The 25,101-nt window shown below is 54.9% G+C and overlaps 1 protein-coding gene across 4 annotated transcripts in view; it reads left to right on the top strand.

Moving 5' to 3' along the window:
* The window catches only part of SH3PXD2A (SH3 and PX domains 2A), a 237,339-nt gene that overhangs the window by 116,081 nt on the left and 96,157 nt on the right, over positions 1–25,101 (top strand). For all 4 annotated transcript variants that reach the window (XM_087432546.1, XM_087432544.1, XM_087432545.1 and 1 more), the window contains exons 4-5: positions 2,611–2,687; positions 12,349–12,440. In XM_087432546.1, coding sequence (XP_087288672.1) covers positions 2,611–2,687; positions 12,349–12,440 — 169 coding nt within the window. The remainder of the gene's footprint in view (positions 1–2,610; positions 2,688–12,348; positions 12,441–25,101) is intronic.

The raw sequence follows: 25,101 nt of genomic DNA, 5'->3' as shown, positions 1-25,101 counted from the left end.
TGATGACATTGTCCAGCCTGCACAGTGTCGTCCCTCAGACGGGAGATGGCCCCTCTGCCTGGCTTCAGGGAGAGAGGGAGGGAGAGTCTGGGAGGGGAAAGTGAACGGACCACAAGTACCTATGGGGCATCTCCTGTATGCAAAGCCTGGTGCTAAGTGGGGCGTGTGGCGCCAAGGGGAGGCAGGAGCTGCAGACCGCTGCCGCTGGTTCGCGCCATATGTGCAGAGACGAGAGACACGGATGGAAACAAGTCACACGCAACGTGACGAGTTAGATGTCCCGCCGTCTGACTGGAGCAGGGCTGGTGACCAGGACCGTGGTGACAGGGAAGTCGGATGCTGAAGCAGCTGCCTGTGCTTTCAGTGCCCCCAGGTCCCCTTACCATTCACCTCTACCTGCCAAAGGATGCTCCTGGGGACACCTGGGGGCTTTGTTCTGGCCCCGCTAGCACCCTTGGCCAGAAGTGCCAGAATTAATGCTCTCAGAAGATCAACACAAGCAGTGACTTGGAGATAAATACCCGAGCCCCCTCGCCTTCGGTTGGGATCCGTCCGTGGTGTGTGCTGTGTCATCTCCTGGAGCTCCCCAACAGAACTGAGCTCCGCCGCCACAGAACTGAGCTCCGCCGCCACAGTGATTAACTGGCTTGATAATACTTCCTTCTCTCCCTGCCTTACTTCCCACTCCTCTACTGGTGTTTCCCAGCAGCGCCTCCCAAATAAACGATGTGCATTCAATTCCTCGTCTCTGGGTCTGCTTCTGGAGAAACAGCCTAAACCAAGGCAATGCTTAGTACTTCACTTGGACCATGACAGAGGAAGCTTAAGTGGATGAACATGCAGTCTACATATTTGTTCACACGCAGTGGGAATTATCTCAGTTAGGACCCCTTTAAAGCAAGTGATGAAAATCCATCTCCAACTAGTTAAATTAAAAATAATTTTACTGGGCCGGCCCCGTGGCTTAGCGGTTAAGTCCACGCGCTCCGCTGCTGGCGGCCCTGGTTCGGATCCCAGGCGCGCACCGACGTGCCGTTTCTCCAGCCATGCTGAGGCCGCATCCCACATACAGCAACTAGAAGGATGTGCAACTATGATGGACAACTATCTACTGGGGCTTTGGGGGGAAAAAAAAATAATAAAATAATTTTATTGTTTTATACAAGTGAAAAGTACCAGGTAGACTCTGGGTTCAGGAATAGCTATATCCAGCTGCTCAAATGATGTCAAAGGAATCTGCCCTTCGCCATCTCTTGGCTCTGCTCTTCAGTCATTCAAGAGACATTTATCGAGCACCTGCCTTGTGCCGGACACAAATCTTTTTTCCTAATCGGCTTCCTTCTCAGGCAATAATAAAGATGGCCACTAAAAGCTTTGGGCTTTCATCCTGGAGCTTAGCACCTCCAGAGAGAGAAGGCGCCAGCTGAAGTCTCAGGGCTGAGCCTCGTTTGCCCAGATCGGGTCCCCTGCCCATCTCTGGTTGGTGAGGCTGGGTCCCGTGCCTACCTTTGTTGCCAGGGGGTGTGGTTAGCTCCATCTGAACCACAAGAACCGGGACTGGAGGAAGGTGGTTCTCCAAAGAGAAATTGGGCAGACGTGGACAACAGATGCCTGTTACAGCCACAGGGTGAGCACTTCACCATGTGGCGGACTCCGTGGGCCCTAAGATGAGTCAGACAGGCTGCTGGTGGAGGGGACTCCGAAATATCTGTAACACAGCAGCATGTGGCTACTGCCTTAGGAATAGACAGTGTGTGGGTGTTCTGGAAAGAGGGAGATTACTCCCAGCTCGGCCAGTCGAGGAGGGCCTTCTGAAAGGGGGCATTGGCCTAGACCTTGACAGCCACTGGGCACAGAATTTTCAGCCATGTTGGGCCTTGAATGTCAAAACAAGGGGTTCAGATTCTAAATTTAACCAACCGTAAAAGGCCTATGCATTGATGTCTTGTTGTAATTGAATTCGGCCCTCTCGGAAGAGCCTGCGGGGAAGGTTTGAGGGGCTGGCGTTTCCTGTAAGCCCCATCCCTGTAGAGGGGCACCCCAGACCAGCTGTGCATCAGCCCCTATGGCTGGATGCTGTGTGTATGGAGGCTGGGAGAACAGTCAGGCTGGGGCAGCTGTGCTCCCCTTGGCATTGGCTTGTGCCTGCCTTGGAAGTAGCCACCCACCTAATCTAAGAATAGGAATTCCTGCCTGGCTGGTAGGAATGAATGCTGATTTCTCAAAGAGGGATGGGCCTGAAAACAAAACACAGCATGTGGGTTGGGCCATCCTTTGTATTCATTTGCGAGGTCATTTGGGAGCCACGCCCACGTCAGGGCATGGATCCCGACATTAGACCCAGAGAAGGTGACTTGGCCAAGATGGCAGCCTCCAGGGCTCCTCATCTGCCCATGAGGTCCTGGGCCCTCAGCCTTGAGCGCCTTCTGCCCTCTGGGAGAGGTGACCAGTCCTCCTTGTTTCCTTGACAACGGGCAGAGGTGGTGACAGGTGATGACCAGCTAAGACGCGGAGAAGCCAAGGGAGAGGGGAGTGAGAGGAGGGCGGGGGTCCCTGGTCCTATGGCAGCTCTACCTGGAATCACCCAGCTCACAAGCATCTCTCTTCCAGGCAAGATCCTCTTCCGGAGAAGCCACATCCGGGATGTAGCTGTGAAAAGGCTGAAGCCCATTGACGAGTACTGCCGGGTAAGGGTGTGTCTGGGGGTGGGGGAGGGGCTGTCCCTCTGAGAAGGAAGGCTGTCTGTACAAAAGTCTTGGCTGTGGTTTAGCAGAGGCATCCTGAAGCCTGGTGTTTCCTGGCCAGAGGAGCGGGTGTGGGTGTCCCTTAGGGAGGGGTCACCCCGTGACTGGGCCCCGCTCTGGGGCATGAAGGCCTCGGGCTCCCAGCTGAGCCTCTGCTCCTTTCAGGACCTGTCTATGTTTACTAAACACTCTTTTAAATCACTTCCACCGGCTGGGAGCTAAGTGAAGGGACCTCCTGCTGAAAGAATTCTGTATGTGGCATTTCGCTGGACATAGAAGATCTCTTTCTTTGAATTCCTTTTGGGACGTTGTTGGAATCAGTTCTGAGTTCATTAGCATCCAAAATGCCTATTTGTTTTTTCACAGGAGTTTTGATAGATGCAGATCTTTATGGACACATCTTTATGGATGCAAATGCTCGCACATACATACATGCGTGCACACACACATTTACAACAGCCAATGCCAAACAGCAGTGAGAGCGACAGCAGTGTTGTGAAGCAGAGCCCGACTGTCTTCCTCCTTTGATTAGAGTCCAAGACCCCTGCAGTGAGAAGGAGAGGCTCCCACTGTAGTGGCCTTGGCACGTGGCCTCCAGATGGCCAGAGCTCCTGGGTTCCAACCCCTGACTAGCTTCGTGAACTGGGGCAAGTTACTTAACTTCCAGGTGCCTCAGTGTCCATGTCTGTACAATAGGAAGGAGAGGAGCGCCTCCACAGAAGGTAGTCGTGGGGATGAATCAACTGACACACGTAAGGCAACAGCATGGTGTCAGAGACAGAGGAACGTTCAGTAGACGCTAGCCTTTTGTTGTTTTTATTACAAGGTGTAAGCAGTTTAATGTTACCGCTGGGCACCACTGGCTTTAATGGAGATGCAAGTTCTTAGTTAAATGAAACCTACTGTGGAGTCTGACTCAAGAGTCTTGAGGAGAGGCACGTGTGGGATAATGTTTTGTTGCGAGTGCTGGTATTCGAGTGAGAAGAGCTGGGCTCAAATCTTAGCGCTCCACCTACTAGCTGTGTGACCTTGAGCAAGTTGCTTTACCTCTCTGAGTACTAGTTTCTTCATCTGTAAAATGGGGGTAAAAACAAGTATCTCATGGGGTTCATGAAAGGGGTTGAGTGGGAGAGTGTCTATCACAGTGTTTGTAACTTCTGAAATGCTCCGTCCCGACACGGAGTTGTTACTGTAAGGTCCCTTTCTGCACTGATATGTTATAGTTCTGAATCACTATGTTTGGCAATAAAAATGTTTGAATAAGAACCAAGTTGCTGAATTTATTAACTGGTGTTAGGAAAATGAGCGCTCCCATATACTCTCCATGAACCCAAGTTTGAATTTCGTGACTGTGCAGGTTATACCTGGTTACATTTTCTGCCTTAACCTAAAAGGATGCTCCAATAATGAATTCCCTTAAGTTAGAAGCTCCTCTTCTTTAGATCAATATTCATCTTTCTCTTTAAAGGGCATTTGCCATTTCCAGTTAAATTGATGGCTGCAGCCTGAGATTTTATTTCTCTTTATTCCTTTCCCAAGAAGTTAAATAAATGGGCAAAGCTAATGGAGGAAGGGGCAAAGGGCAGGAGGAGGCCTCTTCCCTCTGGGATTTATGGCTCAAATCAGCCTCTGCCTCCCTGAGCTGGGGGAGCCCGAGGCATCTGCATTGGGCTCTGTGGAAATGCAGTCTCCTCCATCAGCTGGAGGAGGAAGCCAATAACATCTTATCTCCCGGGATCAGGCTTTGAACAGGACTCCCGGATCAGGAGGAGATTCACGGGGCTCTGGGGCCCCAGGGGTGCTGCTGGTGGCTGGGGAAGCCATTAAGTAGGGCCAGCAAGAGGAGGGCCTCCTAACCTGATTAGCGCAGATGAGAGCTGCTCAGAGCCGGGCCACAAGGAGCAATGTCCTGGGTTCACCAACCAGCCAGCCATCCCACAGGCCGTAATTTACTCTGAGAATGGCGGGGGCCAGGGCAGTGCAGAAGTGACCTTTAATTCTGCTGAACTAGAAAGCTGGGATCTGTGGTCTGATTGTCTGAGACCTTGGAATGACCCTGGAATCGTCATTAGGGATAAGCCAGTCCATAGTCACTGTCACCCGTGTTTGTACTTCACAGCTCTGCCGTCCAACAGTCCAATCTGTGGCCACTCAGGATCCAACATTTCACTCAACGTCACTGCCCCCCACAGCACATTCCACGGTCAGTGCCATGTACAGTCCATTCCATGGTCAGCTCTTCCCTTGTCTATGCCTGTCCTCAGACACACTGCTTAGAAACTCGGAGGTTTTTCTTTCCAGTACCCTGCACATGCAGCTCTGCTTGTCTGGCCAACATCTTCTTCCTTGGACCTGCTAGACAACATGGGCTCCAGGTCTGGGATTTGCTGGGGATTCAAACGCACCCAAAATTGTGAAGCTGGCTCTGCGTGCAGAGCAGCCGGCTCCTCTGCCAGGACTCAGACGTGGAAAGTCTGACCGTGCAGTGGACTCCCCAGACTTCGGGCTCCCTGCCCTTGCCGGCCAGACGGTCCCTCTGCCTAATGGTGGTTTCACAGCCCAAATCTCAGTGTTAATTTTAAACATACATGGAGCAGATTGGATGAGCGTCACAGAAAATTTACCGAGCACCAGCCCGGTGATTGTTTTATGTGGCACTTGAGGGCCGGTGTCTATCAAGAAGGGTTCCAAAGGCATTTCTTTAACTCCATAAATTAATTTAATGAGCAATATGGTTATGCGGTTAGTATTTAATGGTTCTGTGGCCTTGACAAGTTGAAGACTTTCATCTCACTAACAAGGGTGAACTGTACTTCAGGGTCTCAGATAGCAATCTCGTAAGTGACTCCATTTACCCTGTTCCTGCGTGTGAAATACAAGTTTGTAGTGTTTGTCTAGGGGATAAAATAAATATCCCAGGTGGGGGCAGTGAGAGAGAGTGTTTGAGAGTGATCACCTTGCCCTCTGCCATGTCATGGCGTTTATGTAAGTCTCCACTTCCTGGTGGGTGCGGCTAGAATTGTTTTGCTGCCCAAGAAGCTGAGCTTGCTTCTGTTGTTCTGTCCACCACGGAGACTTGCTTTCAAGGTCAATGGCTTTCTTTGTGGAAGGGATGAGGGGTTGGCTGTAGTTGGACTGGGGGAGGGACTCCAAGCCCAACACGGGGGTCAACCCTGAGGGGTAAGGATCTCCCCACTCAACCCTCCCCATCTCCTGGATGCATTCCTTTTTATCCCCACTTCCCAGATTTGAAAACTGAGGCTCTAACTTGGTGGTGGTTCTTAGTCCCAGGTATTCTCCCTCCCACCATGGGAATTTTCCACCAAGGCCCATTGTTGGCTCTTCCCTTAATGAAGAGAAAGGTTCATGTTGCAGTCGAAACAGACTCCTTCAGGAAGTGCCAAGGCTCCCCAGCATGCTCGGTCCTAGTTACGGAGAGAATAACTGTGCTTGTGGCTCTCCTTTGAAGGGTGGGCCTGGGCCATGAGTGTTGCTGATGGGGGAGACTGAGGCAGAGAGCCCAGACTGGTCTGTTCATGCCTCTCGAGTAGTCTGGACTCTGGGGAACCCAGTTGGCAGAATCTCTCCATCTCCTCTGGTCCAGACAGATCCAGGAAAAGGAGTTTCCAGCCTGGGATACAGCTAATTATGTCCCTTTTCTCCTTTAAGGCCCTCAGAGGAGCTCCATTGCCCACAAGAACCTCCAAGCGGCTCAGCCAGACACTCTAGGGAGTGTGCCAAGTACCGCTCGGGGCTCAGCTCCACCCCTCCCCCCCACACCCTGCAGTCCAGTCTGCCGGGAATGCAGCCATTCCCAACTAGCCAGACTCCCTTAGGCTTCTGCCCCTTTCCTGGGGACGCATTCAGCTCCCATGGTGCCCCTCCTAGAAGTCCCCCGACTCCCCAGGGAAAGCTGACCACCCCGGCTCTTCCGCTTCCCAGAAAACTCTGTGCATGCCTCCACGCTGCACGCTCATCCTCCGTGGGAGGGTCATTTCTGTGTGTCCATCTTCTCCAGACCAGGAGCTCCTTGAAGGCCACATCTCTTATCTTTGTGTCTTCACTAACAATCAGGGAGCCTGGCCCCACGTGCTGTCCAGCCAGTATCTGAGGACAAGATGCAAAGATCACACACAAGCAGAGGAAACCTCCGAGGAGGGTGACATGTCCCCGAGTCCCCGATGTACTAGGATCCCTTGTGAAATAGCTTAAACTCCAACCGCGAATTAGACTCTATTTCCATTTCAAAAGCATTTGCTGCTTACATCCTTCAAAAAGACAGCTCGTGTGTTGGAAATACTCCAATTTACAGAAGTTTGGTGCCCCCCAGCTTCCCAGATGGTGATCTGGGAGGAACAGTCCTGGCAGCCTCAGGCAATGGGGGCTGAGAGTGGGGGCCAGTCAGGACTGCAGCCCCTGGCTTGCACCTCACCCTCCCCAGAGTCGCTGGGATTTTACCTATGGGATTTCCCTTGATTAGAAACCACAACGATGCTGCTAAGAATAAGAAAATGTTCGACCCCGTGGAAAGAGCAGGACACCCACAGTTGTTCTGGCCAAATGCACAACTTCGCTTTCTGTCCTGGGACCAACATTACCCAGGGCAGTGGGCTTCGTGGAGGGGGATCGTTTCGAAGCAGGAGGTCTGACCGCAGTCAGCTTGGGGCCCCTCCCTCGCTGCTGCACTTGAAACACCAGGCTTGTCCCGCCATATCTGGGTGGAGGTCTCAGGGGCACACAGTGCAGCCACCTTCTGCCTTATTTAGATCTGCACCATCTGGAATGATGACACGGTGCCAAGTGGTGGCCCAAGTCACTGGCCCCCAGAAAATGGTCTTGGGAGCAGTTTAGCACTGGAAGGACTGGCTGATGGCAAAACCCGGCTGGCTCTTCAGTGCCTCATTACCAGTCTCCCCGGCCTTGGCACCCACTGCCCTCGGCCCCTTCTCTTGCCCTGTATCCCCAGATCTGCTCTCAGCCAGCTCACCAGCCCCCTGGACCATGGATAGCAGGGTGGGAAGAGACTGAAGTTAGCTCAGCCGACATCCCGCAGGGCCTGCATGCTCTAGGCAGCCCCACGGGGCAGTGGCCCCTCCTTAGATGCTGAGGGCTATGAGGTCACGCCCATTCCAGCTCTTCTCCCACCTGGGGTCTTCAGGACCCTCCGACCTTACCTGAGTCAGCGCCATATGAGAAAAGTCAGTCAGATTGATTGATAGATCAGACGCTGAATTCACTGATAATAGTGCTGCTCACAGACCTGACTTAGAGCCAGAAGAAACGTCAGAATGTCTGCAGCCTGGATTTGTCCCAGCTGTGTTCTATGGGCTGTCAACAGGAAAACCAGCTCCACGGTCAGAGGCCTGTGGGTAATGCTGGAGGCAGTACGGTGTAACAGATGAGACAAAGCATAGGCTCAAAACTCAGATGGGCTGATTCAAAATCTTGCTGCTTACGACCTGTGTGGCCTTGGGAAATTACTTAACCTCTCTGTGCTTTAGTTTCTTCTTCTGTAAAATTGGAATCATAATCATATGCATCTCTTAGAGTTAATGTGATGACTGAGTCAATCCCCCAGGATGTCATTATTATTAATGAATGCTGAGTAAACAAAGTTCTGCAGGTTTCTTTTGTGCAGGACTTCTCAGGGCCTTTTCTATGCTGATGAACATGGTGATCCCCAAAATGGGGATCTACAAGGCGCCGTTTCACATGGGCCCACAGAACTCATTTCATTTCATCAAACAGGTGTTCCATGAGACAGTTTGAGATCCTAGAGCTAGTCTATTTTATCCTAGAAGAAACGATAACCAGAGAGCTGAAGTAAGCTGCCCAAGGTCATGCAGCAAGTCTATAATGGCAGAATTGGAACTGGAATTGAGGTCTCCTGACTCCTATTCCAATGTTCTTTCTAGTCTGCATCACTGCTTTCACCTAAAGAATAGTGACAACGAAGACAATCGTGTGATGACTAAAATTCACCGAGTGTTTACTCAGCGCCAGGCACTGTGCTAAGCTCCTCCTATTCATGATCTCACTTAACCTCCTAACACGCAGGTGCCACATCCAATCCACTGTACTGAGCTCAGAGAGGGCAAGTAACGCATTCAGCATCACACAGCGCAGGAAGGGGAGAGCCAGGACTCAAACCCATGTCTGCCTGGCCCCGAGGCCTTGACTTAGCCACCCTATGGACATTCTGAATGTCCAATGGCAGAATTTTAGGCCTGAGCCGGGGGTGGTGCCCCTGAAAATACCCATGTATTGGCCCCCACCTGCTCCTCTCAGGACAGCTGGGTTTGGGGGTTCCCGGGCTCTGGCAGTTGTCACCAGCCCAGGCCTCGGGGACTGACTGCTCAGCACCTGGCTCTCCTGCCAAATGATTTTGGCCAGAGCTGGGCTTGGCAGCGGCTCTAATGGAAGCTGCTCCGAGCTGAGAGCCTCTTGTCAGCCTGAAATCGGGACGAGCCCTCAATGCGGCTCTCCTCGGGGCTCCCTGTTAAATCAAGATGCCGCGGTGGTTCAACCAAAGGCCTCTTTGTCTGAGGCTCTCACAGCCCACACGTCCTCGCCTCCAGAATGCTGGTCTCTGTCGGCATGAACAGCCCCTATGTTCACCGCTGGTGCTGGATGAGCCAGGGGCCAGCCAGGGTCTGCGCTGGGGTGGGTGGCAGTGCGCTGAGCTGGGAGGGCACTAGGACTCTGGCCGGGCTGGAAACCTGCCCTGCCTCCCCCCCCGCCCCCCAGAACCTTTCAGGGAGGTGACCGTGGCAGCGACTCTGCACACAGCCTGGGGCTCTGGTAATGGTTTCCCTCCTGCCTCCTGCCCATCCCGGCCCATTAGTGCTCCCTCCTCAAACCCTCCTGCCTCCCACCAGGAGCTCTTGCCCTGCACTCGCCTGATTTCCACTTCTCTCTCTGCCTCTGTCTCTCCGTTTCTCTCTCCCTCCATCTTTCTTTCTCTCTTCATCTCTCTGTATATCTGTTTCTCTGTCTCTGTCTCTCTGTCTCCCTCTGTCTCAGTCTCTCTCTCCCCCTCCATCTCTCTGTCTCTGTCTCTCTCTTCTTCCTCAGTTTTCCTTTTCCTCTGCCCTCCCTGGGGGAGAAAACAGCACGTACCACGTGTGTTAAGTGAAAACCTGAACCCTGTGGGGCAGGTTCCACCCATCCTCCTTTCTGAGCACCAGGCTTCATTCTGCCTCTTACTTTAGTTGTGGCTCACCGCACCCCCCCCAGCAGCCTCAGTGTCCCCATCCTAAACGGAGGCAACGACGTCTACCTCCACGACAAAATGGGGTGACACGTGGTCAGGTGTGCTCTTGCAGGGCGGGGGCCAGGGCTAGCTCGTCCCAGTAACACTAGGGCACAGCCCCTGTCGGGCTCAGAATGAAAAGCCCGCCCTGTTTGTTGGGTAATTGAAGAGTCGAGAGGCCCAGGAGGAGCCTGACAGGTGGTAGTTCTCATTACATGTGAATTTCTCCTCTTTTCTGTTTCCTGTTCCTGCGGATGTGATCTGTTAGAAAGCCTGGCTCTTGGAGGAACGGCTGGGAGTTGCAGTGTTGTCTTTCCTGCGTCAGTGGGGTCTTGTCTCGTCTTGCCCGGGTGTGGGTTTGGCATCGAGAAGGCCATTGGGATATGTTGCCTAGTGCTCGATGCCACACTTGAATTGTTACCCGACCAGCTCAGAGAAGAAGTAAACTATCGCTTCCCTCTTCCTAAACACTGTACTTCTGTCAATATGACCTAAGACCACATGGGGCTTTTCTTGCCCCATTATCATGTCCCACTATTGTTGGAGATGGGGCTTCTGCGTACCCAAACCCTTATTCACTCATTCATCCATTTGAACAAATGCTTATTGAGGGCCTGCTCTGTGCCAGGCACTCTTCTAGGATCCGTGGACACAGCAGACAACAGATGAGACTGAAGTCCCTGCCGGCGTGGAGCTTACCTTCCAGCAAGGAAGGTACCCTCGATGGGGCCTGTGGGCAGGCCACAGGGCCTCCCTGAGCCTCTGTCTCCTCCTCTGTAGCATGGGGATGAGATCTGCCCTCATGATCTCATCATGAGGTTCCCAGGAGGTGCACCAGGGAGGCCCCAGCATGCTCGGCACAGGGTAGCTGCTGGATCAGGTCATTGCGTCTGAAGCAGCCCAGGTGAAGGGGGCCTGGGGAGGCACGGGCGTGTGACAGGCTCATGTCCGGCGGACCACTAACCTGGAGCCTCCTTATCAGCGGCTCCTCACAGCCCCGCAGTCCTGGGTTTTCCTCTCCCTTCTGGCTGCAGCCCAGAGTTCTCTTGGCCCTGTTCCTCAGCCCTGCTTCAGCAGTGACCTCTCCTGTCTGTTTGGACCAAAGGATCATTCCAGTGTTTTCTCTCCATACCGAATTGAGGGACCCAGGAAGCAGGGCTTTGCCTCGCCTCACCTATACCCCTACCCCTCCATGTTGGACTGAGCCAGGTCAGGGGTCCCATGTGCCCCAGGCCACAAGGTGTGGGTATGTGCTGGAGAAGCTCTGACCATTGTCTGACCCAATCCCTCACTTTCCAGCAGCAGACTCTCAGCCCTCCCTGGATGACAAGCTCACAGCTGGCCCACAGCCCTGCCTGGACAGTGGTCCCCCATAGGCTGCCCACCCCTCTCCTCTCTGCCTGTCCAAATCCTGTGAACCCCTCTAGCCTAGCTCATGCCAACTCTTCTAAGAAGCCTTTCCACACCCTTCACTTGTACTGCTCCTCCAGGCATCCTCAGCTTAGCCCACATAAGGCCCTGCTAGATCAGACCCATGCCCCCTCTCTCTTACTCAGTACACTAAAGCCACACCAACTTCATTCAGCTCCTGGAACCACCATGCTTGATCTCCCCACCTACCTTGACCAGTTAATTTTTAGCCAGCCTTCAGAACTCAGCTTCAAAGAGTCTTTCCTAAAACCCCTGCCCCCCAATCTTCCTAGGTCCTATCAAACTCCCTCATAGCACCGTGTTGTTCTTGGTAGAATTATCCACTTGTTGTTAAATGACTAATTGTGCTGTCAGGCTGTGAATATCTGGTGCAGCTGGAGTGTGGCAAGTGGGAGACAAGACTGGTGGGATAAGACCTCGGATTGTCAGGCTAAGGATCTTGGACCTGTTTTGTGGGCAGGAGGGAATTCCTCCAGGGTTCATGCAGAATGACTACTTCCTGAGGGTCCTGAGACCTAGGGTTCGGCGGTCACTGTTTTCTGTTTGATTGGCAGATTGTTTAGTTGGTTTACTGGCTGTTTGGCTGGTTGGTTGGTTGACTTGTTGGCTGGACGGTTGATAGGTTGGTTGGTTGAGTGATTAGTTAGTTATTTTTATTAGTTGACTGATTGGTTAGTTGATTACTTGGCTGGTTGGTTAGTTGATGGGATGGATGGATGGAGAGTTGTTTCATTAGTTAGCCAAATAGTTATTTTGTTGATCAATTGTCTGGTTGGGTGGGTGGGTGGCTGGTTGACTGTGTCTTCCACGGCACAGTCCTTGAGCCTCCCTCATCACTGTTAGACCAAGTTGACCCTGCTTTTGGCTTTTCTGTTCCCGGTTTCATCAGGCCTGATGCCTTTTCTTCCCATCTCTCCACAGGCACTTGTCCGGCTGCCTCCCCACATTTCCCAGTGTGATGAAGTCTTCCGGTTCTTTGAGGCCCGACCAGAGGATGTCAACCCCCCCAAAGAGTGAGTGGTAGCTCAGGCCTCTCCCGTGTGCTTGGGCGGTATGGGCTAAAGCTGAGGCCGTCGTGGGGAGGCCAGGTTGTGGGGACACAGGAAGAGGGAGAGCTGGCAAGGAAAGATGGGCCAAAAAGACAGGGACCATTATTCCCCAGACTCCTATTGCCAAAGCTTGCTCCTCATTTCCTTTACCCCAGGGCTGGCAAGCGAGGGTGTCTCTGCATTTGGGGAGCAGGTTTTCCTGTAAACTCTTTCTAGCTCACAGGTTATTGTAAGGAGCAGATGAGATAGCAGAGAACATAATGGTCATGCTATTCAGATTTTCAGGGTTAGCAGTCCTTGCTCTTAACTGTTGATGGCACCAAGCTCCCAGCTGAAATGCAGGTCTAGGAGGGCAGGTGCTGCCCAGGCTGAAAACTCACCCGCTGAATAACTCAGCAGTCCTGGGCGGCTATAACAGATTTTATAATCATCACTGAAAATAACAATGACTGTCCCTGGAGAGTTCACCACATGGCTTCTACACATAGCATTTTATGACAGACATTAGGAGCCCTGTCTACAGAGGAGGAAACTGAGGCCCAGTGAGGTTAGGTGATTTTCCTGAAGTCATACAGCTGGTTGGATATGTGACAGGCACGAGACTTGAACCCAAATCTCTGATTACTAGTGGCCCAGGGCTGGCTGATGTTTCCATATTTGGAGAGAAATGGGGAACCGAGGTCTTTTTTCTCTCTGGAAGCAGGATACTCTGGGCCCAGAGGTCAAGATGACCCACCCAGTCATGCTGGCTTCTCACATACATGACCAAACTCCATCCTGATGGCCACCCTCTCTTGCTCAGAACACATCCCTCACCTCTGCAGCTCAGAGTAGGTTCTCAATGGAGAGAAAAACCCAGTGTCCACCCAGGAGCTGATGAGCAGAAGGCAGCCAGGGAAGAGTGTTGGGTAGCAGAGAGGAGTTGGAGGGGGTGCTAGTTGATTGCCTCACCCCATATCTCTGTTCCCCTGAAATCTTAAAGTACCAGGATAGGGGAGAGAGAGGCAGGTGGGATTACCACAGAGGGAAGGGAAAGAATGGTACAGGGGAATTGTCTGGGACAGGTAAGGAGATGCCTGGGGCCGTCTGGTGATGTGGAGGGGAAAGTCTGAAGACAAAGGTGTGCGTTGCACAGCTCCAGGGGAGCCATTCATGCTGCACTTTCTGTGAACGGTGCCCATGGAGATTGTAAAGTGCGCAGCCTGCACACCCATACATGGCAGTCCTGCCTAAAGGGTCCCTTTTCTTTTCACCCATACTGTAAGTCTAAGAGCCTAAAATGGCTCGGGCCCTTTGAGGGAGGAAAGAGCATTACCAGGTCAGAGGCTCACCTGGCCTAACAAGGCCATCTCCCTTGCAGGCTGCCACAGCCTTAAAAACAAGAAAATGCCACAAACCATCAGAACTCATCAGTGACTTGGTTCACAATGTGAGTAGTTGAAAACCACAGGGGAGAGGATGATGCGTGGTCTTGAGTTCACAGCCCAACTCTGCTGCTTACTAGCCACACAACTTCAAGGCAGATCATTTGAGTAGCTTCTCCAAGCCTCTCTTTTCCTATCTGCAAAAAGGGCACAGTGATGAATCCCTGCTCTTGCTATGTCCAAGGATTATCTATGAGACGCAGATGACATGAGGGCTGGGCAAGAGCTCTGCAAACGACAGAATGAGATGCAAACGTGTGTTCTCAGCAGAGGGAGGAGCATGACTGCACCCTCCTACTGCGTGTCAGGCTCATGAGAGAGGTTTGCACCAGGAGTTATATATTCTTATCCCCACGTTACAGAAGGAAACGGAGGCTCACACCTGGAGCGGGACTTGAACCCAGAATTTTCTGGTTTCGGAGACCATCTTCTTTCTACTCCTCCAGCCTGCCTCTCTGGTTTGAGGAGGAATCGGGGAGCAGGACTGTGGTCCTGACACCTCTCAGTGTGTCCTCTCTGTCCTCCCATCTCCCAGGGCAGAGGAAGCCTCCTGAGACCAGCAGTAGCGTCCCCGGGTCCATACCTGGCCCTCCCCCTCCCTGGCTATATGGCCTCCTGTTCTCCTTCTGTCGGGAGAGAGAGAGATGCCCCTCCCCAGGCGGGTTGTCGTTGGAGTCACATGTGATCATGTGCTCACAGGAGGGGAGAGGGGTCCTTGCTGGTGGGTGAAGAAGCAGATGTGTCCCTACAAAATCAACTGACCCCGCCTTTGAGTCGTGCCTCTAAACCCCGTTCTGCCAGTCAGCTAAGTAAATGGGTCCTATTTCGTGTGTCCCCCTGCACACTAATGGCAATAGGTTAGCCTTTTGCCCGTCTCCAGCAGGCCCCCGAGGAACGGTGGAAACCAGGCTCAGAGAAACAGTTGTGCATTGGCGAGGCAGCGGGCGTGGCTTTGCGGGGCCAGGTGCTGGGGTCAGGGCCTGCCACTCGACTCTGTAATCTCTGACCATCGTTCAACCTCTCTGCCTTTCTGTTTTCCCATCCCCAAAATGAGGTAATGTGGAACTGAAGGAGCGGTCAAGAGGGCTTTTGGAGGTTACATGTGCACTGAGATAACCCAGCCAGGTGCTGTGGGCACAGAGGAAGTGCCCAACAGTTTTGTTCGTGGAAGGTTGTGGAATGGAGTGGAAGGTGGCTCAGTGTGCCCTCCACCCCTGCAGACCACAGCCTGCCTTTTGCAGGGAGGGGTTGTAAATCATTTGGCCTCCAAGTCTCCATGTCAACGGGGGTCATTTGTCTTTTTCTTGAGGTGGTATAGGTCACCTGGGCAGGTTCACAACTCGTCTGGCAAGAGATGGCCTGAAAACAGGAATCTCTCCAGCACACGACAGGCCTGAGGCTCAGGAAGTGGGGTCAGCTGCGGCCAGACAGTCCTGAAGGGCTTCTCCCTGGCCCAGGCCCTGGCCCCACTCGGCCTCCAAGACCTGCCAAGAGAGGCCAGTGTTCCACTGCAGAGTGTGTCCCCCATGAAGGAGCCCAGACCCGAAGGTGACCCTAGTCTGATAGGCTGACCATCTGTCAGCCAGGGGCCTGCACCCCCTCCTCTTCCCAGGCCACCATACGCCTCCCACCTCCATCCTGAAACATAACCATGGGATCAAGTAACAGCGTATTTTGACTCTGGGGCAACTGTGGAGTGGCTTATCAAATTATCAAAGCCTGTGGATTTAGTTGGAATTTTGCAGATAACCCCTGGCCTCTTTCAAGTGTGCTGCTGCAGGGGCCTTTGAACGTTCACAGGGGCTGGGGAGGGACTGTGCCCCTTTACATCTTGCAGGGAAGACAAGGCCTGGCTTGGTGGGGGAGGTGGGCAGCAGGCCTGAGCCCCTCGCCTTTGATCCCAGGCCACGCACTGGCTTCTGCGAGTGGAGGGCCGGGCCCACCTCTGGACCTCTAGCGGTTGCTCTAGACCACTGGCCCCGCACAGAAAGGATGTTCTGTATAGGCACCTTTGGTGAGCCTGGTGCTGAGCGGTCGTGGTGGTTTCCCCTCCTCCTGCGGCCGCCCCAGGAAGGTTGCTCACGGGCCCTGTGCTCCCTCCTCTAGCCACTCACACTGGCCAACGTGTATTGCTGCTGTGCGTGAGCAGTGCTGAGCTCTTCTCGGGCCCCTGGCTCAGGCCCCAGACCCTGGCATTACTCTAGAGTCACTGCTTTCCTTCACATCCCTCCATCCAACTCGTCAGCACATCCTGCGGGCACTACCTTCAGAAACATCCAGACCCTGGCCACATCTCACCGTCTCCCCTGCTGCTACCTTGGGCCAAGCCAGCGTATCTCCCACCTGAATTCTAGCCTCCTGACTGGTCTCCCTGCATCTGCCCTTGCTCTCTATGGTCCATTTTCAACAGAGCGGAAGGAACGGTCATTTAAAAATATATGTCAGATCCTGTGACTCCTCTGCTCAGAATCCTCCATGCCTCCCAGGTCACTCAGAGTCCAGGCCGACTGGGCCTGCCCCTCCCCTCTGATGGCACCTCCTGCCCCTCTCCCGCCTGCTCTGCTCCAGGCACACTGGCCTGCCTGCTGCTTCTCGCACCTCCCAGCCATGTTCCTGCCTCGGGGCCTTTGCACTGGCTCTGTCCTCTGCCTGGAACACTTGGCCCCTCTCCAAGAGAGCCCCTTGGCCTGTTCCCAACCTCCTTCCAATCTTTACGCAAAGAGCTGCTCAGTGAGGCTGTCTCTGGCCTCTGTTTAAAATCCCCCTGCACTTGCTCTCCCCTGCCCAGCTTCTTTCTTCACAGAACTTGTCACTTCCTCACGTGACTGTGGTTATTGTTGGTCCTCCTGCTAGAACATCGGCTCCAGGAGAGCAGGAGCCGGTCCCTGTCCATTCACGCTGTGTCCCCAGCGCCCAAAGCAGGCCTCAGGAGACATCTGCCGAATGAATGACGGGGGTCACTCAGGCATCACTCTAGTCTTCGTAGGAGGGAGACTGGGATACAATTTTACAGAGGAGATCAAGGCTCAGAGAGCTGGAGTCGCTCACCCGAGGTCACCCAGCTGCCAAGTGGCAGGGCCAGGATCCAAACTCAGGCAGGCTGGCAAGCAAGAGAAGCTGGTGAGGACGCTTCTTAGCCTCTCCTGTGTGGCTTCTGGGGCAGCCGTGTGGCTGGTGTGGGGTGGGGAGAGCCCTGGTCACCAAATCCTGAAGGAGGGGGAAGACCCACCGCTGGAGCTCAAGGGACAAGTCTGGGTGGTGCTGAGCATTAACCCTGACAACTAGATGAACCTGACCTCGTGGAAGCCATACCCCGGCACCCCAAGGTGACCCCCAGCTGTGCACGTGGCCCGCCTGGCGCGGTATCCTGGGACTGTGTGCGCTGTCTCGGCTCTACCTGGCTTTGCTGTATTTGAGCGCCCAGGAACCCCCTGCGGGGCTGCTGGGCTCCCACAGACACGGTAGCCCCCCAGACAGCGGGTCCCTTTGCTCTGATTCCCATGTGGTGTCAGCGATGGCAAACGGGAGCTGAGGCAGGCCCAGGCTGGCCTGGCAGGACTCACAACCTAGTCAGCCACATGACCCAGCAAATGCCTCTTTTTTTGCAAGTTTAAATTTGTATCCGGTTGAAACAATGAACCTAAAGGTTGTCAAAGGGAACAGGCCAAGGAGCTCTGTGAGCCCTGTCCTCAGACCCCCGGAGTGATGCACCTTCCTCTTGGAGAAGGGTCAGGGGAGGTCTAGTCTCGTGAGGCTCCCGGGGGCCTGTGACCCACCGTTCCGTCTCTCCAGCCTCCTGGCCCGCCAGCCACCCCCTGATTCTTAGGAGCCCGTCACAGGAGTGCAGCCTGCTGTCACAGGAGTGCAGCCTGCTGTCCCTGGCCTGCAGCCCATGCCCTGCTGTTCCCTCCCTGGAGTACTCTCCCGACCCCTCTCCCCAACCACCCCGGGCCCGAGGCCTACTCAGCCCTCAGACTTTTCCAGGAAGCCTCTGCTAAAGTCCACAGCCCAGCCGCTGGGAGTGGCGCTGACCATACCACATTGGTCTGTTCATGGGTCTCCCCCCACCGCAGAGGCCCACACTTCTGGACCCCCAGGGCGTGGCACCTAGTAAGTGTTGACTGAACCCAAGTCGGCCGTTTAACCAGATTAAAAATGGAACTGCCCCCTGTCAAGGGAGCAGAGTGGAGAGCACTCTCGACCCCTCTGGGGTTAGGTGGAGCAGGTTCACAGGCCAGCTCTGCCCCTTGCCTCTCTGTGCCTCAGTTTCCTTATCTGTAGAGTGGGAAGAACAATAGCGCCGGACCCCAAGGGCTGTTGTGACGATGACGCTTTAATGCACACAAAGTGCCTGGACAGACCGCCGACACTTGCTGTCAGCCACTTGCTGTCATCGTCACAGCAGCCCTGGGCCAGGGGTGGGGGGGTGGAGGGCGTGGTGCAGCAGCACGAGGCTCTGCATCACCCCCACCCCAGGTCTGCCACTGCAGCCACAGGGTGGGGGCTACAGCCTGCTTCTGCCACCTGACCACTGTTGGCGCTCTGCTCTCAGCCCGAGCGTGTGGGCAGGGGCACGCATGCATCTGGCCCCCATGTCGCAGAGGGGAAAATGGAGGCCGGGGCTGGGCTGGTGTGCCCCCATCTCATCACACGCTTAGGATCCTGCTTGTCAGCCTGCCCGCTGGCCCGGGAGCTCGCAGCCAGCAGGGCCACCTCTCACACAGCAGCTCCAGGGGCACACAGTGGGCCCAGGAGCGGGCTGAGGGTCTCTTGCTCCCTGCCGCCCCCTCTCAGCTCTAGGCCTGGGCCTGTCCCCTCAGCACACTTCTTCCCGCTGAAGCCAGCCAGGACCCTAGTTGAATTCCTGAAATTGCATGGGAGGAGCGGAGCCTTGCTAAACAGGTTTTTGTTCTTCGGCCCCAGGGCCACAGAGACGCTCTCTGTTGTGGCCTAGAACAATGGCCCAATGTTCGGAGGGACCCAGGGTGAGAGGCGGATGGGCCCACGGCCAGACCAGAGCCATCCTTGCCCCAGCCTGCCCAGAGGGCCAGCTTCCATCTGGCCTGGGGGTCCACCTCCAACACCCCTGCCACCCACCATGTCTGTGGGACACCTGGGCAGGCCAGCGAGAAAGGGAGGATGTGCTACCTGACTGGAGGGGAGTTCCGGGTTTGGGTCGGGGGCTTGTTAGGCTGGCCCAGGGTCTGACTTGGAGGGCGCTGAACGAGGCTTCCAGGAGGACCAGGGCAGGGGCAGGCAGCTGCTCTGGCGCTGGGATGTGTGTGAGGTCAGACCCAAGAAAAGGCACTCCTGGGCAAGGTCTCCCAGCCCCCCTTCCCATTTATTTTTCAGTAGAGATCGAGGCTGTGGCTGCCCTCCCCTGGGGAAAGCAGAGTCCAGGAGGACAGAGGGGACTTTGCCAGCCCAGCAGGAAGACAGAGGGCGTGTGGCAGTGCAGCCAGGATGGCCCTGGGAATTGGGGAGGCTCCTCCAGGGGCCCCCACATCCTCAATCCCAGTCAAATGCCAGGTCAGGCCTGCTCAGAGTCTGACTCCTGATGTCAGAATCCAGGCTCCCCCACTGACAGCAGCGTGGCCTTGAGTTGATGACGGAGCCTTCCCTTGTCTGTAAGTGACACCTACCTGCCCGGTCGCTGGGGAGAATGAAATGAGATGTGTGTGGAGCCTCCAGACCAGGGCTTCCTCTGTTGGCATCCAGGCAGGAGGCAGTCGATCATTCAAGCATTTCTTGATCATCTCGGTGTGAGGCCTGGGACCACGGAAGTGGACACGGCTCAGCCCTGCCCGTGGGGAGCTCGTGGTCTGAGGGGGAGACGGCACTGGCAGGGCCTGGCTCGCCGCTGTGGGAGGCGGCAGAGCGCAGAGGAAGGAGGCCAGGTTCTGGCCAGCCCCCTGACTTCTCCCCCACCTGCTGTGTGGCCTGGTCTGTGTTTAAACTCAGTTTCTTCACCTGGAAAACGGGGCTTATGACAGCTGCCAATCCAGGGAGAAGGCAGAAGGGAAACAAGTGATGGCACAGGTGCTGGGCCGTCCACAGCGGCAGGCAGCCGGGCGGGGGTCAGGGAGCTTTCCTTAAGAGGGGCATCTGCGCTGAGAGTGAGGTGGGGCCAGCCATGGAGGGGGAGTGGGAGAGAAGGGCAGTCAGGTCACAGACAGTCCCTGAGACGGCAGCAGTTTTAAGAAACTGAAAGAGGGGCCGGCCCGGTGCCATAGTGGTTAAGTTCGTGGGCTCCACTTCGGCGGCCTGGGGTTCACAGGTTCAGATCCCAGGTGTGGACCTACACAACACTTGTCAAGCCATGCTGTGGCAGGCATCCCACATAGAAAGTGGAGGAAGATGGGCAGGGATGTTAGCCCAGGGCCAGTCCTCCTCAGCAAAAAGAGGAGGATTGGCAACGGATGTTAGCTCAGGGCTAGTCTTCCTCACCAAAAAAAAAAAAAGAAAAAAGAAACTGAAAGAAACTCTGTCTTCCTGGAGAGTGAGTGTTGGCTTGGGCTGGGCCAAGAGGAGTGGGCCCGGGGCAACTGATGTCCAGCCCAGTGACTTTGGATGGTTGTTAACCCTTTGTATACTTTCGCATCAGGTGAGGGGGCAGAATTTGGGGTCTCTGGGGCCCATCCTGGCTCTGACATTCTGTGATCCTATCAGGACCAGCTGACTATTGCATTAGTCCAAACATGTAACAACCAGGGTCTGGGATGGGGGCTGATGGCTGTGGGAACAGAAGACATTCATAGCAACAGTCAGATGTGGAAGAGACAAGCATCCTGGAGACCATGTGCCCTCTTCCTCTTCGCAGGCCCTGAAAGTTGGGTCTCAAGGTTGGCTGGAGTTTGGGCATCAGTGTAACTTTGGGTCACTTCAAGGTCCTTAGGTCATGGGATCTGTGTGTATCTGGCTCCACCTTGTGGCGACATTGGGTATTACAGCTGCCAGCATCCTGGCAGGCACCTGCAGACTCACGTGATCCTGCCAGAAGCTGCGCTGACCCTTGAGCATGATCTATCTTGTTTAGCCCTCCGTACAGTCCTGTAAGTTTCATGCCTCCTTTTTGCAGCTGAGGAACCTGGGGCTCAGATTGGTTGAGTTACCTCTCAGCTAATAAGTGTCAGAGGCTGGATGCAAACCCTTCCAACTCCAGGTCTGCACCCTAGCTGACCACATGGGGGTGTGATGAAGAGAAGCACAGGGGCCATGGCCAGGGCCACTAGCTCCAAACTGCAAGATGGGACCTTTCGTCTGACCAAAGGGGAGTAATTGAATCAGGACCCCATGGTTGCTGTGGTCGCGGGGGACGGGGCGGCAGAAGATACAGTTAAGGGCACTTTCCACGTTTGGGGATCTCTTTAAGGGGGATCCAGGCTTCTCGCCAGGCCACATCCCTGAGAAGGTGCTAGGCGCAGGAGCCCCAGGGCCCATCCAGGGCATGCTTGCTGAGACCTTCCTCCAGCCTCAGGAGCTCTGGAGATGCCTTCCTGCTCTGGGGCCAGACCTCTGAGGAGGGGTGCTGCCTGGTGCCCCTGACAGGACAGACACAGTGGGGCTGATTCTAGAAGCACCCAAAAAAGCAATCTCCCTTCCCCCAACCAGACAGACCTGACTCTGGCCTTGGGTCCAGCTATGACTCCAGCCCCAGACCAAGCCCTTAAGCCCCCAACCTGGTCTCTAACACGTGGTCCATTTGTGGCTCTTCCTACCAGAGGCTGTTTGGGCAAGGCCGTGCTTATGGCAGGAGGGAGATTTTGTTTTTCAAACAGCTTTACTGAGGTATAATTTACATAAATACAAAATTCACTAGTTTTAAGTGTACAATTAATCCAATGATTATTAGTAAATTTACAAAATTGTGCAACCATCATCACAATCCAATTTTAGAACCTTTCCATCACCCTAAAAAGATCCCAGAGGGAGGTTTTTAATTCTTCCCAAACTCCAGGGTCTAGGATACGTTGGCCTCCCTTCCCTCTGCTCCAGTCCGGGAATAGAAAATGAACGTTCCCGGGGACTGAGTCTTGCCTCACCCTGTGCTGCTGGGATCTCTAGACCTTCTGGTATCTCCAGCTGCTTTGGCCTGTGCACAAATTGCTCAGCAGCCCAGGGGCGAGGACTGCTTGGCCTTCTCAATGCAGCTCTGAGGTGGAATGGCTGTTGATTGGGGGCGCAGGATGGAGGGGCGAGGGTACACACTTCATTGGGCACCTTCACTGCTTATTGATTCCCAGGGCCCAGCTGAGTGCCCACGTTAAACTTCATCCCCACCCCCAGGAAGTATACACACAGTTTGGCTCCATAGGTCAGCTACACCACGGCCGTGATGCTTACTTTCCCCCGAGCATCTCCGAAGGCTGGTGAGTGCAAGCAACAGACCTAGGGCCCGAGCCACAAGATGCTCGACTTTCTACCAGGGCAAGGTCCAGGCAGCCCAGAAAGCAATTCACATGCTTTAGCTCATTTAATCTTTGCATCCATCCATGAGGTGGGTACAGATGTTTTCCCCAATTTACAGATAAAGCCACTGAGGCACAGAGAGGTCATGTGCAAAGCCAATAAGTGGCAGAGATGGCTGGAACCCAGGGAGTCCAGCGTGAGAGCCTGGCTCTTACCTGTCCCGCCCCTCATAGAGCTCACTAAGTGCACTGCATGGCACATGCTCGTAAAAAATGGGACATTTTATTACTATTGCTGTTGGTGAGGGGCTAATATGTGCTGAGGAGAAGCCAGAGGCCACCCACAGAACACTCAGGGCTCAGCCTCCAGCTACGTGGGTTTGCAGTTTCTGGAGCCATCAAAGCAGCCTCTCTCATCCTGGGTGTGTCCCACTGAGAGGCAGGAGGGGAGGGTTGCCGCCAGTCCCAGCCTTCAGAGCCCCACGTTCCCCGACTTCCTCCAGCCCAGCCCTCACGTTGCACTGACGGGTTCTGCAGCCCAGAGGGGGGAAATGATTGCCTGAGGTCACAGAGAGAAACTAGACTAGCAGCAGGTTTTTTGACTCAGAGTCCTGTGCTCTTTCCGGCTCTTGGAAACTTTCCCAGCGGATTTCCAGAGCATCGCCCAGGCGTGGAGCATCCCGAATGCTGGGGCATAGGAGGGCTTCTGGAGGCCCGAGTTGAACCTTTATGGAGACTCAAATAGGAGCCTGGCTGACGGACAGGGAGGGCTGCCGTCAGGTCTGATTTAATTAGGCAGGCGCAGGCTCCTGAATAGAGAAGGCTGCACCTGCCAAGCCAGAGAATTAAAGATTAATAGCTGGGCGCACTCTGGCCCCCACCCCAAGCAGGAGAGGGTACTTGTGAGCCTGTCCCATGTGGTCAGACCCACAGAGACCGACCGGCAAGGCCGCAGGCAGCCGCCTCGGGAGCCAGAGGCCAGGGGCCCTGGGTTATCCCCACCTTGGCCCACACCCGGCATGTCTGTGTTAGCCAGTGTGCTAGGTCCTGGGGAGGCTACAAGGATCTTAGTGGGCAGGTGGGGGGACCTTTCATGCCGGAGACAGGGAAATAATTCAAGGAGAGGCAGGTGTCTTGGTTGGGAATCCCGCAGAAGCAGGTCTGGGGGTGAAGATTTGAGCTCAGGCAGTTTATTTAGGAGGTGATACCAGAAGACACCAGTGAGGGAGTGAAGTGAGGCAGCCAAGTGGGGTGTTACCAACCAGCTACCCCGTGGGCGCCTGGGGCTTAATCCCCCAGGGCACTTGGGGCGCCAGCGAAGAACCCTCGGCTGCGGGCTGTCCCCACAAGGGCAGGGGTGCTGGGGCATCTACGCTTCTTCCTCTCATCCTCCTGCTCCCCTGCACCCTCCTCCAGTCCACCCCCAAACTGCACCCAGAGGGAGCGTTCCCAAAAGCCTGTGTGCACTAACACCGCCATGGCTTTCCGCGGTGCCTAGGATGACTTCCACGAGCTTCCCCGTGGTGGCCTGCGCCCCCTGCCCCAGCCCCAGCCCAAGGCCCCTGCCCCGCCCACCCCAGCCCTTCCAGGGGCCCCTCGGCCCTCCTTTAATCCTATCCTGCTCTGAGAGACCTCCCTTTCCCTCTCCACCTCAGCTCTTAACCCAGTGTATCAGTTTGCTTTATTCGGTTGTTTGTTGCCCTCTCCGGGGCAGGGCATGAGTCTGTTTACTCAAGGCTGTGACCCCAGGGCCTGGCACATAATAGGTGCTAGCAAATGCTTGTTGACTGACAGCTGGTGGTGCTGCCAGGAACCAGAGGCAAGAGCATTCCAGCTGCAGGGAAGGGCGGGAAGCACCTGCCCTGCACCCCATGCCCCACACCCACCCCAGCCAGGGGGCTCCAGGGGTGAGGCCCTTTGTCACTAAGCACTGAGTTTCTGTAACAACAGTGTGAAGGCCGAGTGTGATCGCAAGTCTGCTCAAGGCCTGAGGTCGGCGCTGGCTAAAGCTCTCAGGAAGGCCCGCACGGAGGGGCTAGTCCCCTGTGGTCCTCTTCCAGGAGGCCAGGACTGGCCAGTGCGCAAGGGATAGTCATTGAGCACGAGGTGGTCAAGCAGCCCCAGTGGAGTTACTCAGACCAGGAATACAGGGGGACCTGGGAGAGGGAGAGACACCCATGGGGGCCAGGGGTGTGCAAGGAAGGCTGCGTGGGGGAGCCAGACCTCTACCTGGGCTTGGATGCTGAGGGCAAGTTCAGAGACAGAGGGTGAGAGAGAGCCTGGGCCAGGGAAGGCTTGTGAGTGCAGGTTTGGAGGCTTCTGAGCAGGGGCGAGCAGGCAGGGGTGTTCATGGAGGGTGGGAGGGTGGGAAGGCTGAGAAAGAGACAGGAAAGATCATGATAGTTCCAAGCACAGACCTAGGAGTCAGCCAGCACTGGGTTCAAATCTCAGCTGTTCCACTGGGGTAGTGACCTAAGCTCTTTATGCCTCAGTCTCCCCATCTGGAATATGGGGGTAATGATAGTACCTCCTTGGGGTGGTCAAGAGAATTGAGATAATGTATATGAAGCATATCACGCTGTGCCCAGCACATAGCACCTCCTAAGCACACACGTGCCCTTGTTCTCAGACTTGGGCCCCACCAGGGAGGCGGTGAGGCATTGTGGTCCAGCTAGCAGAGGAGAGAGACACGGTGGAAGCAATAATGCAGGATGTCAGCAAGAGCATGCAGGCTCACTATGATGCCACAGTTGTTTCCATGACAACCCTGGGTGATGTTACAGACAGAGGAGG

Source organism: Ceratotherium simum, chromosome 6, assembly GCF_057802395.1.
Source record: "Ceratotherium simum simum isolate JZ-2026a chromosome 6, ASM5780239v1, whole genome shotgun sequence".
NCBI lineage: Eukaryota > Metazoa > Chordata > Mammalia > Perissodactyla > Rhinocerotidae > Ceratotherium > Ceratotherium simum.
Note: the sequence above shows the minus strand (reverse complement) of the source record. Positions and strands in the feature narration are given on the sequence as shown.